Consider the following 16,076-nt stretch of genomic DNA (forward strand, 5'->3'; position numbering starts at 1 on the left):
ATTTGTCATTTACTTGGGCTCATAAAGCAGCATCACACCCTCCTTTTCTTTTCCTTATACTACCTTGCCTTGCCTCCTTTTCTTTAATTCTCCTCTTCATCCTCACACCTGTAACTTAGTGATATTCACAAATGCACCGAGTATGTCATATACCAATCGTCACACCCTACACATAGGTGCATAATAGTGGGACAATATTGGTTTTATGTATTTGATACTGTAACGACAAACATGATTGGTTTCTTGCGTCAGTAGAAAAATCTTTTTGTGGAGATCCCAAAGGACAAATATTTACATTCTCCTATTGATAGAACTCACTATTCTGACTTCTTTCCCTATTGTAACTCGTATTATATATGCATTTACATTTCTCTGAATCGGTATGTATTGATACATTCATTCCTCTTAATCATATGGACAATTATAAAAAATGAGAAGGAAAAAACAGAATACCATCTCGCATATTTGCTAAATTTGCTATTTCAAAAGTACTCCTTGTGGAACTCAAATCGTGTGGATGTCTTGTAAGTCAATTCTTGTGATAGCTTCTTCAGATCCTTTGCTAGGGCAGGCAACCCGCAGTAGAAGACTCCTGTTAATCACGTAAAACTATGTTGTTAACCAATCTATTAAATCTCTTCCTCTTTTTTAATTCTTTTTCCGTTCACTCTTCTGTTGAAAATGCAAAAAGTTATCAGGGAAGTGCCCTGTTGGTTGCTTCTTCCTTTTAAATGGTCGTATCATGAAGAAACTAAAATCGTTTCTGGTATCAGCTTGATCTAACTTTTTGAGTGTTATTTTCTTTCTTAAGTTTAAAGAACACATTTTTCATCTCATTTGTTACTCTGCTTAGTGTCCTTCAAAAGATAAGTTATGATTTATAGTGCCGTACTACTTCATCATGCATTAGTATTTTAGAGCTATATTTTCTATCTTCATCTAGTCGAAAAGTATGCCATTCTTATTATTGGTACTGCTGCTGCATAATTAAGTTCTGCGTCATGTTTCATGTGTTCAATTATATGTATTTAATTTCTTCCTTTGCCTCCATTATGTGATAATTTCCGTTGGAAGGAGGTTTGGACATATTGTAGGAGTGAGAGGTTAACAAATCGGTACGACATAGCACCTCTTAGAACCATATGTGCTTACTGTTTATTAAAGTTTAGGTTGTAGAATTTTCTTACCTACTGTGGAATATGGATATTTCGAAGCAATTTTGTTGAATACTTCCTTCCATTTGGGCCTTGCGAAATGTGTCCTTACCTGCAGCAGAATTAGTTTACTTAGTTTTCTTTTTGAAACTGGTAAGGTTGTATTCTTCAGCATTAAGGATATGCTGGCCACCTCCAAAAAAATAGTAGCAGTTACAAGTTACCTGTTAAGTCTACTATTTGATCAATATCTACTATACACAATTTGTTTACACCAAAAATGTAAAGATACAATGCAATTCCATTTAGTACTGGGTGGAAAATAGTTCACCTCAAGTTTGCTTCTCTCTATTCTGCATTATAGTTGAAAACTTTTCATGAAATTTAGCATCTTTCGAATAATAAAACCTTTTTCTAGCTAGAACATGGCGCTCATTGTGCTAAGCTGAAATTCATTACTTCTTTATATTTCTTTTCCATTTCTCTTCAAGAAGACTTGGTTGAGAGTAGTTATGGATCATACCCGAGTGCCAGACAGGATGTCAACACCATGTTTGGCATGGTTGAGTGCCTGGACCATGCTGATGAGAGTTGACCTGGCATCACCCTCTTCATAAACACTCGTAAGATAATTGTGCATCTCTATCAGACCCTGTTTCATTAAAATCATGATATTTGTCAGAAAAGGTATAGCTGAGCCATTACTATTAGATCATAGCAGAATTCCCGATAAGATGATAAAGGGTGGGGAGGGGTGGGCACTTAAAGATATCCTGCAACAAATCTGTTTACATTACTTTGTGATCCATCTCGGCCACTTCATTCATCACCCCTTTAAACCACTCAAAGGATCCAGGTTCCCTGGTAACCCAGTAAAAATGTGCACTTTTTGTCCTTAGTGATTTCTTTTTTCCACTTGATGCCACGCTTGAAGATGCAAGACTTGTCCAGCTGTCATCTGAAGCGCTGGTTTCAGTATTTGAATCCTAAGGTAGAATCATGGGCAAAGAGTGTGTAAGTTGGGGCTTTTTGCATTCTACTTGGTTAGTTCCAAATTAACTTGAAGTAAGATTTGTACCAGTTCTTCTGATCTTGAATTGTTTAATAGATCCTTTAAGATACTTATAAAAGGCGTAGCTCCAATACCTAGTCCCACGAGGAGCAAGACATCATAATTTTGATAGTCCTGTGCTGGGGCACCATATGGTCCATCAACAAGCAATCGAGGTAAACTGCGTCATTACAAGCCCTTTAGACTTACTAATACGGAAATGTTGATATAAGCTTGGCTGGTCAAAAATCACACTAAGGAAGTTACCCTCTTTGATCAACATTCCCGCGTTCTCTAAACTTCGCCCGGCCAATTTCACATGTTGAACTATCATCCTCTGTGAAAACCCTCTTAAGTTCGTTCGTCCAATCACCTACCATGCGGATGTGCACACTGAGGTAGTCATCTCCTGGTGCTGATGTTATAGAAAATGGATGCCTGGAGGAACATCAAGATGTACGTCAAAATATCTGTTGGTCAAGGCATGATTGACTTAAATGCAGAAACACTACACTTACCATTCAAAAGAGGAGATTGTTGGGCACTGCAGGAATATGTATTGCCCACTCTTGTATTTGAAACTACTAGGCTTTGACATGGTAAGGCTAAAGACATCTCCTGGAAGTACAGAAACCTGTAAGGATCAAAGAAAATCATCTTCATTTATTTCCTGTTTTGTTCCTTTCCTGCTCTCCCTACTACTGTGTTTATCTCAGTAGGTTTTATTGTTTCTTTACTGCTGTCTTGGTGGTGGAGACTGTAGGAACCAGGTGCTTATATCATCTCTAGGAATGCAAATTAGATACTTAGCAAAAAGTCTACCATAAGTCAATGATTTTATTTATGTTGGCTCTCTCTCTTGACTTTGAGTTTGCTAATGGTAAATTGTCACTTGACTTAGTTCCACAATGGAAGTTTGTGAAAGTTGTGGTGCAAGTATGCGATTGATTTCTGATGGTGCTTTATGGTCATGTTTACAATGTAAACAGCAGTGGACTGTATGGCATGGAATAAGAGAAACTCTGTTGCTTAGGGAAGCAGCTGATTGAATATATGGTTTTGCCGTGGTGTTGGGATTGTCTCATCTGTCTCTATGTAAACCCCTTTTTTTGGGTGCTTAAGGGATCTTAAGTTGTTGTTAGCCACCGTTGGAGAGAGTTGAGTTGTTGAGGGGTGTAGACAAGGAGGCTAGAAGCTGTAGTCAAGTGCAGCTTATTGGTATGCGAAAATGAGTAATTTCTCTGTAGATGGAAAACTAGATTGATAAAGCAAGTCACCTTCAAAATTTTTGCTGCATAGTGTTCTGATCGGCATGTTCTCAAACTCCTCTCAGCTACATAGAGGAGCAACGGCATGGAGATGTACATCCATGTCTGCAATATGGGAAAATAAATTGTCAAACAATTCCATTTTGAGTCTGTATAAAACAAATTGCGTGTTCTATGCCCTTACTGTTTTCTGCCACCATTGGTGAACCAAGAATAGGAATGCTCCATGTACCAGCAGTAGCACATACACCACTGCCAGAAGGTGATGAGAGTACCAAAATGCGTTGAAGCCTGTTAATCGATTGAAAGGAGCTGGCAACTTCAATACATTTCTCCTGAAGCTTCGTGTTGCCAGTGTGAAGGCAATTGCCATCAAAATCACCATTGCAATGCCAGTGACACCTTCAATACCGGTCAATAGGCTTTTGTAAGTGGGCTTCACGTTGTCAAAATCAGAAGCTATCAATGCAAACGTTTCAGGAGATGAATTAATCAGACGTGGAAAATCACACACTAAATGGTTCCCTGCGTGAAGCAAGATTCCAACTGCAATAGCATGTGCAATAATCTGCAGTTGAAAAAACATTGTTACAAAAATTCTCAGAAGGTGCGCAATATGATCTGTTTGGGTGCAGTTTACCTTGTGAAAATTGATATTATCATCAAAAGGAACGAGGAGCTTGGCCCTAGTAGACCGTAGCCAAGTTAATATGTTACGACAAACTGGTAAAAGAACAAGCGCCATATTAAGCTTAAGAGTCTCTGCCGCTCCTTTAGCAGTTGCCAAGCAGTAACCCATAACTTGAAATGCTGTTCTTCGCCTATACTGCAAGAATTTCCAGGTGAAAAGTCCAGCCATAATCATCGCCCACAGCAAAAGAATCCAGCCTCTTTGCCAGTTATCTAATACGATGCATTTGAGTGCATAGCTTGCTTTCTTTATTAGGTTCTTGGTCTTACTACGAGTTCCTAAATTCTGACCCCATCCAACACTTGTTGTGCTTAAAGGTCTGCTGTAGTTCATGTAATTGTCCCTTTGTAGAAGAAGCGTTTCCAATTGCCATAACTGAAAAGGAAATAGGAATATCAAATTCGTTTTCCCAGACCACTCGGCCGCCGAGCAGATAAAACTACTTTCTTCGTCTCATTGACTGGACAGCGATATTAGAGGTGCCGTTAGAGTTTAGTTTTTAGTTTAAACATTGACATGATACTTCAATAGCTATATAAATATGTCGTTCATCATAGAGCTAAAACTTAAAAGTCATCTTCTGAAAAATATAACTAGCTGTCGTTTTTAGAATAAATTAAAATGAAAGATTGTCTATTTTGGACATTTTCCTTTGGCCCCTCCACCACACCCCATCACCCCGACCCTTTTACCTCACTTTATAGTATTTGTAGAAATTATATATAAATATTTTTGAAATCTTACTTGATAAACACAGAATTTAAATAAGAAAACTACTTGTTTTTTAGTCCTAACAAGTCCAATTCGATTTTTTTTTGCCAAAATATTAAGTGATTTTTTTATATCTATTCTAGACTTGACTGATAGAGTATATATCTTATAAAATTAGTTGAGGTGTGCAACAAGTCGCTGAAGCACCATATTATTTTAAAAAAAAATCCAATCTTGTTCTTGATAAACACAGAAGTTAAATAAGAAAACTATTTGTATTCTAGTCTTAATAAGTTCAATTTGATTTTTTATTTGATAAAATATTATTTCCTCCGTTTCATTTTAGTTGGTCCTCTTTCTAAAAATATTTATTTCAATTTAGTTGTCCCTTTGATGAAATCAAGAGGATTTTATTATGTTCTTTCAATAATATTCTTATCATTAAATGACTAAATAAGTTATATATATTTAAATTTATATTTTTAAAATATAATTAACAAGGCTAACTTGGTAAAATAGATCCCTAATAATTTTTTTCTTAATAAGTGTATCAAGTTAATAGAGATCAACTAATATGAAACAGAAGAAATAAATAATTTCTTCGTATTTATTCGAGACTTGATTGATAAAGTATATCTTATAGAATTAGTTGAGTTGCATGATAAGTCAAGTTGGAGCACCATATTATTAAGAAGAAAAAAAAATAGATCTTGTTTCTTTAACGTTTATGTGGTCCCAAAGTCCAAATAACAGTGCAAGGATTCCCTATGTTTTGACTTAGACGTGGTCGTCCAAAAGAAATTATTGTCTTTCCTGATTTGATTTTTTATCTTATTCTTTTTTATTAATTAAAAAATTAAAAATTTTCTTTTTATACTTTATTCTCTGTATTAATTATTTTTTTAAATTAAAATATAAATATATTTAATAGGGACATTATGATAAATTAATCATGTTATTAATTATTTTTCTTAATCAATGTGTTATCTCAATTTGAGACATATAATTTGAGACGAAGGAAGTACTAATTTATTTTATATCTTATAAGAGAGAATGGCAAGGAGAAGCAGGAAATCTCCGTCAACATGTCTGTTTCTCCTACTTCATAAATTATTTCCTCCGTAATTTTATTATGTCATTTCTAATTAATTATTATAAATTATTTATGTATTAGAAAATTAATAATATTTGATAAAAAAGTAAAATAGATAAAATGATATGTCTGCTTCAGCTGTTTCACCTATAATTTGACTGTATCATCCATAGTTAATTATTATAAGTCATCTAAATATTAAAAAATTATTATAAAGTCATCTTAGTATTAAAAAATTAATATTAATATTTAATGTCAAATTTACTTGACGTTTTATATAAGACTCATTTTTTTTTTCGCAAGTATTTTTGTATAGTAATTTTTTTGTATCATTTCTAATTAGACATGTCTGTTTCGTTGTTTCAATCGTAATTTTACTATGTCGCTCCTAATTAATTATTATGACAATTTAAGCATTGTATCAATTAATAATATTTGATAAAAAGGATAAAATAGATAAAAAAATGATAAGATAATCAAAAAAAAAAATTCACAAGAATTTTTTATAGTAATTTTACTATATCACTTTTAATTATTGTTGTGAGTCATTAAGACGTGTCTGTTTCGCTGCTTCAATCGTAACTTTACTATATCACCCATAATTAATTCTTATGTTCATCTAAGCATTATGACACTTAAATTGAAATAGAAGAAAAAAATGCTATACATCACAATAATTTAAATTTAAATTATTTATAAAATATAATTGACTATCAATTCCATAAACGATATATATTATTTGAAAATTATATAAAAAGTATTACAAATTATAATAATTAATATCTTAAAAAATTTATATAAAATATATTAGATATTTTTAAAAATATTATAAATTACAATAATTAAAATAAATTTTTAAAAAATATTTATTAGGCCCATACCTTATACGGACTATTAATAACTAGTATATATATATAAGAAAAAGAAAAGAAGTTTGGGGGTCCAAATATGTACAAGCCATGGTTGGACAAGATAGCTACTAAAAGCACCTACGTATCATTATTTTATTTTGTCCTGTCTTAGAAAGAATAACACTTTTTCCTATTTTGTAATCAAAACAATTTTACTTTTTATCTTTATTTGATTCCACCAAAAAGGCTTCATTTAATTAAAGATAATAATAGTACATCTTCTAGTAATGAATAGTTTGGTAAAAATATATATTCTTATTTTTTAAATTTTGTGTCTGATCAAACAATGACACATAAATTAAACAGAGGGATTAGAATTTATCAAATGTTTGTTTGGTATTATTCCCTCCATTTCATAATAAATGAATTGTTGGATTTTGACAGGCAGATTAGGGAAAAAACATTAAAGACATAAATTTAACACAACTTTTCATTTTTATACCAAAAAAAGAAAAAACTGATCTTGTAATACATTTTCAAAAGTTAATTGGTTGTCAAATCACAAGGATAAATTTGGAAAAAAAAAATCAATGATTCACTTATTTTGAAACACCAATAAATACCTCAACGATTCACTTATTTCAAAACGGAGGAAGTATTTTTTTGGTGCTTAAGTTCGTTTGGTAATTGTTTGTAAATAATTGGATTTTTTTCTTTATTTGTCATAGTTTTTTTTAATTGGCGTAAATTTTGATTAATATTTTATGATAATTTTTTATTATATTGAAAAAAGAGAAATTATAATTTATAATGCTTTTTTTATAAACTTTGAATAACTAAATTTTAAAATACTGAATTAAGTTAATCAATATAATTTTAAAAAGTAATCAAATTGACTCTTAAAAAATAAAATATGATAATTATTTTGACAAAGAAGAAATATTTATTTTATCAAATTGCCGTGTAAGAAGATGTTTATAATATAATGTCACTTGTATAAAGTAATTAACTTTTTATGACAAACATTACTAGTAACTTGACAAAAACGAAAACTGACTTGTTAAAGTAAATTAATACTATATACTATTTATTATGTAAAAATATCTTTGTACTGTGTGGTGGTAGGATGACTTAAATCGATAACTAGAGGAACAAGAAAACGTTACCTCAATGTAACCAAGACCTTCAGGGTCCAATTCCTCCATAATTAAAGAAGCATACTCGGCTGCACGTTCCTTCAACTTCGACAACTTATTGGCCGATGCACTTAGCATAATTAGCTGTTGAAAGAACAAAATATATATACGATAAGAAATTTTTGCGGAAAAACTATATTTTACTATTAATAAATTAAATGAATATTCCTCCTCAATTAACGTATTTTATTCTGTTTCACAATACTATAAAATATCATATTTGATAACTATATTAAAGTAATGCTTTTCGAATTATAGAAGATGCCCCTCTGTCCCTAATGGATTTTGCACAAATAGAATATGGGTTGACTTAAATTTTAACCTTTCTCAATTTTATTCAGCAGTTAACCCATGATAATCTTACCTCTTGAACTTCATCTCTCGTGATTTTTCCATCTCCATTACTATCCGCCCTACAATTACCACACGTAAATCATTAAGAAGTGTATAAATAAAGAGATAATTAAGAATTATATTAGGTATTATGGATTCTTTTGTCATACTTGATTTTATTCTTTCTTGTTTTCCAACACTCATCTTCATTGAATTATCATGATATATGTTTTACTATAGATGTCTGTTGGTTTTCTCTTTGCTTTTTCTTCCCTGAATGAACTGGCTCATTGGTTTATAAATAGCCGCTCCAAACTTAGGAGGTCAAAAAAAGATCAAAAGTCAAAATTTATTGAACTGAAAAGTTTAATAACGAGGAAAACAAGGTTTAAAACTGCAAGATCAGCCCCTCCAAAGCAATCCTTGTAAATCACTCCTCCTAAACTGTAAATTATATTATCCAATCCCTTTTTAGTCATGATCAGGTTATTAACTTATCAGATGCAAGGTCACACAGCAGGGGCGGATCTAGAAGGCCGGGTGGGGTTCCCGGGAACTCACTAACTTTCGTGTGAATATAGTATTTTTATAGAGAAATCTAGTAAATATATAACAATTATAAGTTGAGAATTCATAAATAAAATGTGTTGCTGGTCTAGTGGAGTAGAGAGACTTGTAAAAGCTTTGTTGACCTCTTTGGTTATGGGTTTAAATCCCATTAGTTACTATTTGATTTTATTTTTATCTAATATGGAGAACCCATAAACCCTAAATCCTAGATTCGCCTCTGTCACACAGTACACCACAATGAATTTATTTTACGTAACAAGAAGTGGACCAATCAAAACAAATTAACATGTTATAATAGTTTTAAGTATACTGATAGTGTCTTTATCATGTCAGTTTATGACTTTAAATTCTTATTTCTGAATATAGGACATAAAAAGTTTGTTTTTCGTGTTTAGATAATAATAATGCATGCTTTGCAACAAATTAAAGTGGCCAAGAAAATGAAAAAAGAAGATAATAATAAGAGAACCCACATGTCAAAGAAAATTTGAAGACGAGCGTCAAAACTTTGGTCAGAAATCTGTAACCAAAATTCGTGAAGCTCAGTTTTGGTTATCTTTGTCGTCCTTTGACGCCGCCGCCGTACTAGTGCATCAAAAACCCCGACTGCAAACTCCTTCGAATCCATCATTCCTGCACATGCATCATCACACCATTGTTCAATATATTAAAAATAGTTTATCTGATCAGCTAAACGAATTTTATGCATGATTTACAAAATTTTAGAAATGTAAAAAAGATGTCATTCATATGGTTTACATGAATTGAGAACTTTGAATGTACCAATGCATTCACCAAAATCTTCTCTGGCTAGTAAACCGTCCTTTGCCAAAGCATGAAACCGAGCCTCCACTTTTTTCCATAGCACATTTGTGTCTGATTCACTAGTTGTTTTGCTTATGAATCTCAACCCTCCCAGCGCACGTTGAGCCGCTGATTTACTCCTTACTAGCTTCAATTTCGATTTCATCTCCTCTCGTGCCAACAAAGTGTTATGATTACGATGTTGTTGAAAATTATCATCGGCCACCTCCGATGCCCCCGCTGACGTCCGTGATCTCACGGACGGTGATCGGGTCCATGAGAATTTCCTACGAATTTTGGAGGCCGCCGATGCACTACGTGCTAGAAACCCATTTGGAGCTTCTTCTTCGCCTTCATCACTCCCTTCAGCATTAACGTGTGATGGTGTTGGCGCTACGCTACACAAAACAATTGAATTATCATCCAATTCAAGTGTAACTTCCACTAAATCTTGATCATTATTTCTCCTCAAATCATTCAGGAAAATTGGCAACATTGCTCCTCCCACATACTCCCCGCCGATGTCTAACGTCTCCGCCGGCACCGTATCATCCGGTAAGTCAAAATTTCTACTGTAACTCGATCGTTTTGAGCTGCTGCCCAATGATGATGACCTCAAGAATGATTTCAGCTGCATTTTTTTCTTCTGAAAATCCCCAAATAATGAACACCAAAATCTCCCTTATTTCTTGTAATGCAAACTAACTTATGAACTCACAACAATTAACAAGAGAAAAAATTAAAAAGGCTTAGATCACACGGTTCGTTCCTGAATGTTCTTAAAACAAACACCTCTCAACCGATCTCTGAACACGATTTCAACGCTTTATGTTTGGTTATGCCCCAAGTCTCTTTCTCAATTTTACATTGGTTCCATGTAGAAAACGAGAGAGAGAGAAGAGAAGAGAAGAGAGATTAGTTGGGGTTTGTTCAAGAAAACTCTATAAAGAATAGCATCCTACTTAATAATATAACTAAATTGTAGTACCATATCATGACAAGTTACTGGTAAACTATCGTTGTACATTCCTAACATAATACCCACTACGTATCTACCATTTTCTTTACTAATAACTTGTAATATAAACTTGGTTAATCCTAATTAAGCTAGCATGCATTTTGGGCTAATTTTCTACTAACGATATTGCTATTTTAATTAAGATGATATGTAATTTACGTGGTTTCGATCGTTATTAGACACGACATGCGAATTAAAGCAAGTAGGTGAAACGTTAACTTGGACGATGTTACCTCATGTGATTACGTCCATAGAATTACACGTCTGTTAGAAAAACGAGCCATTTCTTTTCATCGACTTATCTTTTCACTAAGATCATCATAAGTTTTCGTTTGATCACGTGAGATAAAATTATAGTTTGAATTCATGATAAGGAATCATATGAGATTTCTAAATTTTTATTTAGATGTGCAACTTGAAATTTTAAGTTGTATTTTATTTTTTATAAATAAAAAAACTTCATAAGTTGTGAAAACTATCAAAATTGTACTAATTCTTTATACAATCTTATCAAATAAGTAAAAGTTCATAACAAAAGTATAATATAATATCACAAAATTATTTTGAAAAAATACAATATATATTTATCAAATAATAAATTTAGTGAATAATAAAAAATGATAAGGTATGAGATCATTTGAAGTAATAAAGATCATTTGAAGTAATAATAAATTTTATAGGCGTTTGACAATGAAAATTTAAAAAAAAATAGAATTGGAGTTGAAGTCGGAGTCGGAGTCGGAATTGTGTTTGATCATATCTTTTTCGGGAGATTTTTGTAACTATAAGGTGAAGTTGAAATTAGAAAAAAGTGAAAAAAAGTTGACATCTATTTTCACTTTTTCAAATAAAACTTCAAGTTGTATTTGGAGTTTTTATGAGCAAACATTATTTTTTAATGAAATAAAAATATCTTTTCTAAAAAAGTGAATATTTATCATGACGGAGCTATACGTTGGTGAGACTAATAGTTAAATGAAATATAAATAATTTAGAAATTGATAAAAGTAATAATATGAACTATAAATTTTATTTACATATGAAATAAATAGTTGGTAAATATAAATGGTGAAATTCTTTTTATAAAATATAAACTTGTGGGTTAATTTTTATATTTGAAAAATCTCAAATTTATGATTTGAAATTTTCAAATCATATTTTTTTTGAAAAATTTGAAATTTCATATCATGATATAAAAGCATGACATGATCAAATGTTGATTTCATTTCAGGCACATGAAATCACATGTCCAAACGCCTACCTAGTGTGTTATTTTATTAGACTCTAACTTTTATATAAGAATAACCTAAAAGAAATTATCACTACAAAAAAATGGGTATAATTGCGGGGGTTTATTTGTGGGGATTATTTTAACCCCTGTAAAATTATATTAAATGCGGGGGTTAAAAATGTGCCGCTAAAAATTATTAATTTCCGAAAGTTTTAGCCCCCGCTATTCATAAAATAAATACCGCTAAACCTAACATAATTTGCGGGGGTTATACATCCTAAAAAAAATACCGCCCAATAAAAGAGTATATCCCCATTTCCCCCCCAAAACATTTCTCTCTCTCTCATTTTCACCAAAACAATTCTCTCCTGCTATATTGAGCCGGCCATTGCTACTTTGCGGGAGGTACATCGGCCATTTCTCTCCGGTCGGCCATTTCTTTTCCTGCTCCGATTGACTTTAGAGAAATATCTAATTTATAGATAATTTTCCCTCCGATTTCACTTTTCCCTGTTCCCTCGCATCGACCAGCGATTTCAGCCGGTGCATCATCATCTCTCTCACACATACTTGGACAAAGTCAAACCGCCGACTGTCTGCCACCGTCGCCGCCGTTCCTCCTCCCCCTTCGTGTCTCTTGCCACCAGTTACTGTAAATTGATCGAGTTCTACCAATTGGTTGTTTTACTGGAAAAGAAAAATACTAGTGAAAATTATCAGGCTTTCCTTGCAAAAAAGTCTATCTTTGTCTCGAAACTTCCAGGACATTTTGATTTTTGAGTTTGCATGGTAAAAACTTCGTATGAATTTGTAGAAATTTAAGAAATTTCTACAAATTCCCCAATTTAAGAAATTTCATATCAATTATGCCCAATTGGTAGGGATTTTCCAAAAATCCCTATGAGGCAGTATTGATAATTCCCCAAAATTGCTTTAAAATTGTTTGATTTGTAAGCAAATTGGTTCAAACACTATTAGTTTGATTTTTATTTTAGGATGATGTTGCAGCTTGTTCGAGTACTATGCAGACCTCGCTGAAGCTCTAGATTTGAAAAAGAAGACTCCAGCTAATCTTCATTTGGATTCATTTAAGAGTTATGTTCTTAGAGAACCTCTCGGTGTTGTGGGATTGATAACTCAATGGTAGGTGTTGTTTTTCAGAGTTTTTTTTTAGTTTTACAAACCACACATTCATGATTGAACTTCTGCGTTTCACTCCTAGTTCATTGGAAAAATTGGACCATAGTCCTAATAAATGTACAATGAGAATAACATTTTTGTGTACTTTTTGAAGTCAATGATCCTTTTTGTTTTCATAAAGCAGGAATTATCCATTGTTAATGGCCACATGGAAAGTTGCCCTAGCCCTGGCTGCAGGTTGTGCTGCAATACTTAAGCCGTCTAAACTAGTATCAATGTGCGTCCTTATAGCATATCATTATCTATATCCTGCACATCATTTGTTTCTTTAATCAAACAACTCTAATTTTTCAATTGCAGTACATGTTTGGAGTTGGGTGAGATCTATACAGAAGTCGGTCTTCCTCCTGGTGCCCTTAACATTCTAACAGGATTGGGGCCTGAAGCTGGAGCTCCTTTGTCATCTCATCCTCATGTGGACAAGGTTTTCCTATTTCTTTTTCGAGTAATGCTTTTTGTATATTTATCAAATCTCACATTTGAATGAATTTTTTAAACTTTTGGGGACAAATTTCATTTACAGAAAGTGCCCCTACATAGGCTAAGGTCATAACTGCTGCAGCTCAACTTGTTAAAGTATGTTCTGGCATAAATAAGTAATCTTTTAGGTTCTAACTGACCAAAACTATCAGGTATACGGGTGGATAAATTATAGCTAAGCCATTTTTGTTTCATTTGCAGCTAGTTACTCTTGAGCTTAGCGAAAAAAGTTCAATAGTTGTGTTTGATGATACCGATAACCTTGACATAGGTTTGTCTTTTCTAAAAAAAAATTGTACACTTCACCATTTGGTTAAGAAGTTAACTTCATCCTCGGTTCTTGATCCTATGTTCTTCGTTGTCTAATACAGCTGTTGAGTGAACTCTTTTTGGTTGCTTTGTGAATACTGGTCAAGTTTGCACTACAACATCACGTCTGATAATACAAGTAAAAATCACTATATGTGGATGAGGTCCACATAATTAGTCACAGTGTCTTCTTTTGGTTAACTCTGTCTTGGTTTGGCACTATTTACCATTATCTAGGAAGTACCTATTAGAACACCTATTGTGTACGTTTGATCATCAAGTCATCTCGTGCTTGGCAGAGTAATCAGAACGTGAACTCCAATTCTTAAAACACATTGTGATATGGTTATGCTCGAGAGAAGATGCCCGGAATGGTATCTCCAATTCAAAATTTCATGAAAAATTGGCACTAAAATTAGCATATCAAGGCCAGACAGATTGCTGATTACTTAAGTTCTAACTTATAAGAAATTGCAGCATTTCTCGGTCCTTTTGATGTATTATTTTGTTCTATTTTCCTGTCTGTTATAGATGTTAGAGCTTTTAATGAAACCAAATCGTCGATACTGTAGGAAATCATTGCTTCTGAATTTTTGGACAGGTTGATTCTTTGGACCAAAAACATCAAGATCTCTGATCCCTTGGAAGAAGACTGCAATCTTGGTCCCATCGTTAGTTTTGGACAGGTAGGAAAATATATGTTTTTGGGTTAATATAAAATGCGGTTCTACCTGTAAAGTACTTCAGAAACAAAATAACATGTTTAACATTAAACTGACACTTACACATCTTATCATAGTGAATAACTTATTAGAAGATGTTATTTTTGGTTTGTTATTTCTAGCAGATCTTGTAGATGAAGTGGTAACTATAACACAATCTGTAGATAATTTCTACGTACTTATTTTTGTTAACTTGTAGTATGAGAAAGTATTGAAGTTCATCTCAAATGCCAAAAATAAAGTTGGCGAACGACCTCAGGTAAAAAAATCCTTCCTGGCAAAATCCTGATGGTGCTTTGTTTGTCAATGTTTTGTAATAGAACTCAAGTCATCACGATTGAATTACAACACTTGAAGAAAGGATATTATGTTCAACTAACAATTATTATTGATGTTAATACCTCCATGGAGATCTGGAAAGAGGAAGCATTTGGACCTGTTCTTTGTGTCAAAATATTCAAGACTTAACAAGAAGCCATTGAACTAGCAAATGACACCAAGTGAGTTTCCTATTCAGACTTTCACCAATATATTGTGTGTATTAAGTTCTAGTCATGTTAGTATACTTTAGGTTCATATTTTCTAGGAGTTCTATAGTCCTGTCGGAGAATTATATGTCGATAGAAAATAGAACCAACTTATTCGTTGTTGTTGATCTCTTTCCCTTTGTCTCATAGGTATGGTTTGGCTTCTGCTATGTAGGAAGATGTAAGATACAAAGGTGGGAGTATTTATCTTTTGCTGTAAGCAATTTTTTTTTATCAATTGGCATGGCATTACTACAAGAGTTAATTGGATTTTGCAGGCTTTCCAGATAGGGATCATATGGATTAACTGTTCACAGCTAACTTTTAGTCAGCTTCCATTTGGTAGTAATAAAGCATAGTGGTTTTGGACGTGATATAGGGGAGTGGTAAGCACTCACTAATCTAAACTCACGTTGCGTAAGGTTTATTAAAAGGAAAAATGTTCTCTACCAAAAATAGTTGAAAAAAAAGTTTCACTTTCAACACTCGAACTTGAGATCTCTGATCATTGCTTGTGATCATTGATGCAAAGGTCTTGAAAAGTACTCGAACATTAAGCAGGTGATAGAATATACTTCTGATGATGCATGGGCTTTTTACAAGTAGCCTTCAACGAACTAGTGAAAGGCTAGTCTATTAGTGTTTTCTCTGCTCGTTAATCAATAAACAGTTGTAATTCTATTAGTGTTTGCAAGGAGATCACAGGATGATAATGATCCTAATCATATTCTTTGATTTTGTTGTATTTGTCTTGGATATTCAATTATGATGATGTAATTGTGTGATTGGAGTGAATTTTAAAATATTGAAGGTTTTGTGTTTAAATTTGATTTTGTAGTTTGAAGATACTAGTTAATGTTGAAAATT

At 32.8% G+C, this 16,076-nt stretch overlaps 1 protein-coding gene and 1 pseudogene across 1 annotated transcript; one reads left to right on the forward strand and one right to left on the reverse strand.

Annotated features, from left to right (window-relative positions):
* Positions 1-248: 248 nt before the first annotated feature.
* Positions 249-10,663, reverse strand: LOC107877834 (respiratory burst oxidase homolog protein E). The gene is made up of 14 exons (XM_047393614.1): positions 9,702-10,663; positions 9,392-9,551; positions 8,380-8,428; positions 7,986-8,099; positions 4,114-4,539; positions 3,658-4,041; positions 3,483-3,578; positions 2,724-2,839; positions 2,473-2,643; positions 2,233-2,386; positions 1,952-2,140; positions 1,678-1,806; positions 1,188-1,266; positions 249-592 (listed from the first exon to the last, which is right to left on the reverse strand). Exons 1-14 carry the CDS (start codon positions 10,357-10,359, stop codon positions 483-485), a joined length of 2,835 nt encoding a protein of 944 aa, XP_047249570.1. The 5' UTR covers positions 10,360-10,663; the 3' UTR covers positions 249-482.
* Positions 10,664-11,679: 1,016 nt separating this feature from the next.
* On the forward strand, positions 11,680-15,830 carry LOC107876453 (annotated as a pseudogene).
* The last annotated feature ends 246 nt before the right edge of the window (positions 15,831-16,076 follow it).

The sequence above is a fragment of the Capsicum annuum genome, chromosome 7 (genome assembly GCF_002878395.1).
Source record: "Capsicum annuum cultivar UCD-10X-F1 chromosome 7, UCD10Xv1.1, whole genome shotgun sequence".
In the NCBI taxonomy this organism is placed as follows: Eukaryota; Viridiplantae; Streptophyta; class Magnoliopsida; order Solanales; family Solanaceae; genus Capsicum; species Capsicum annuum.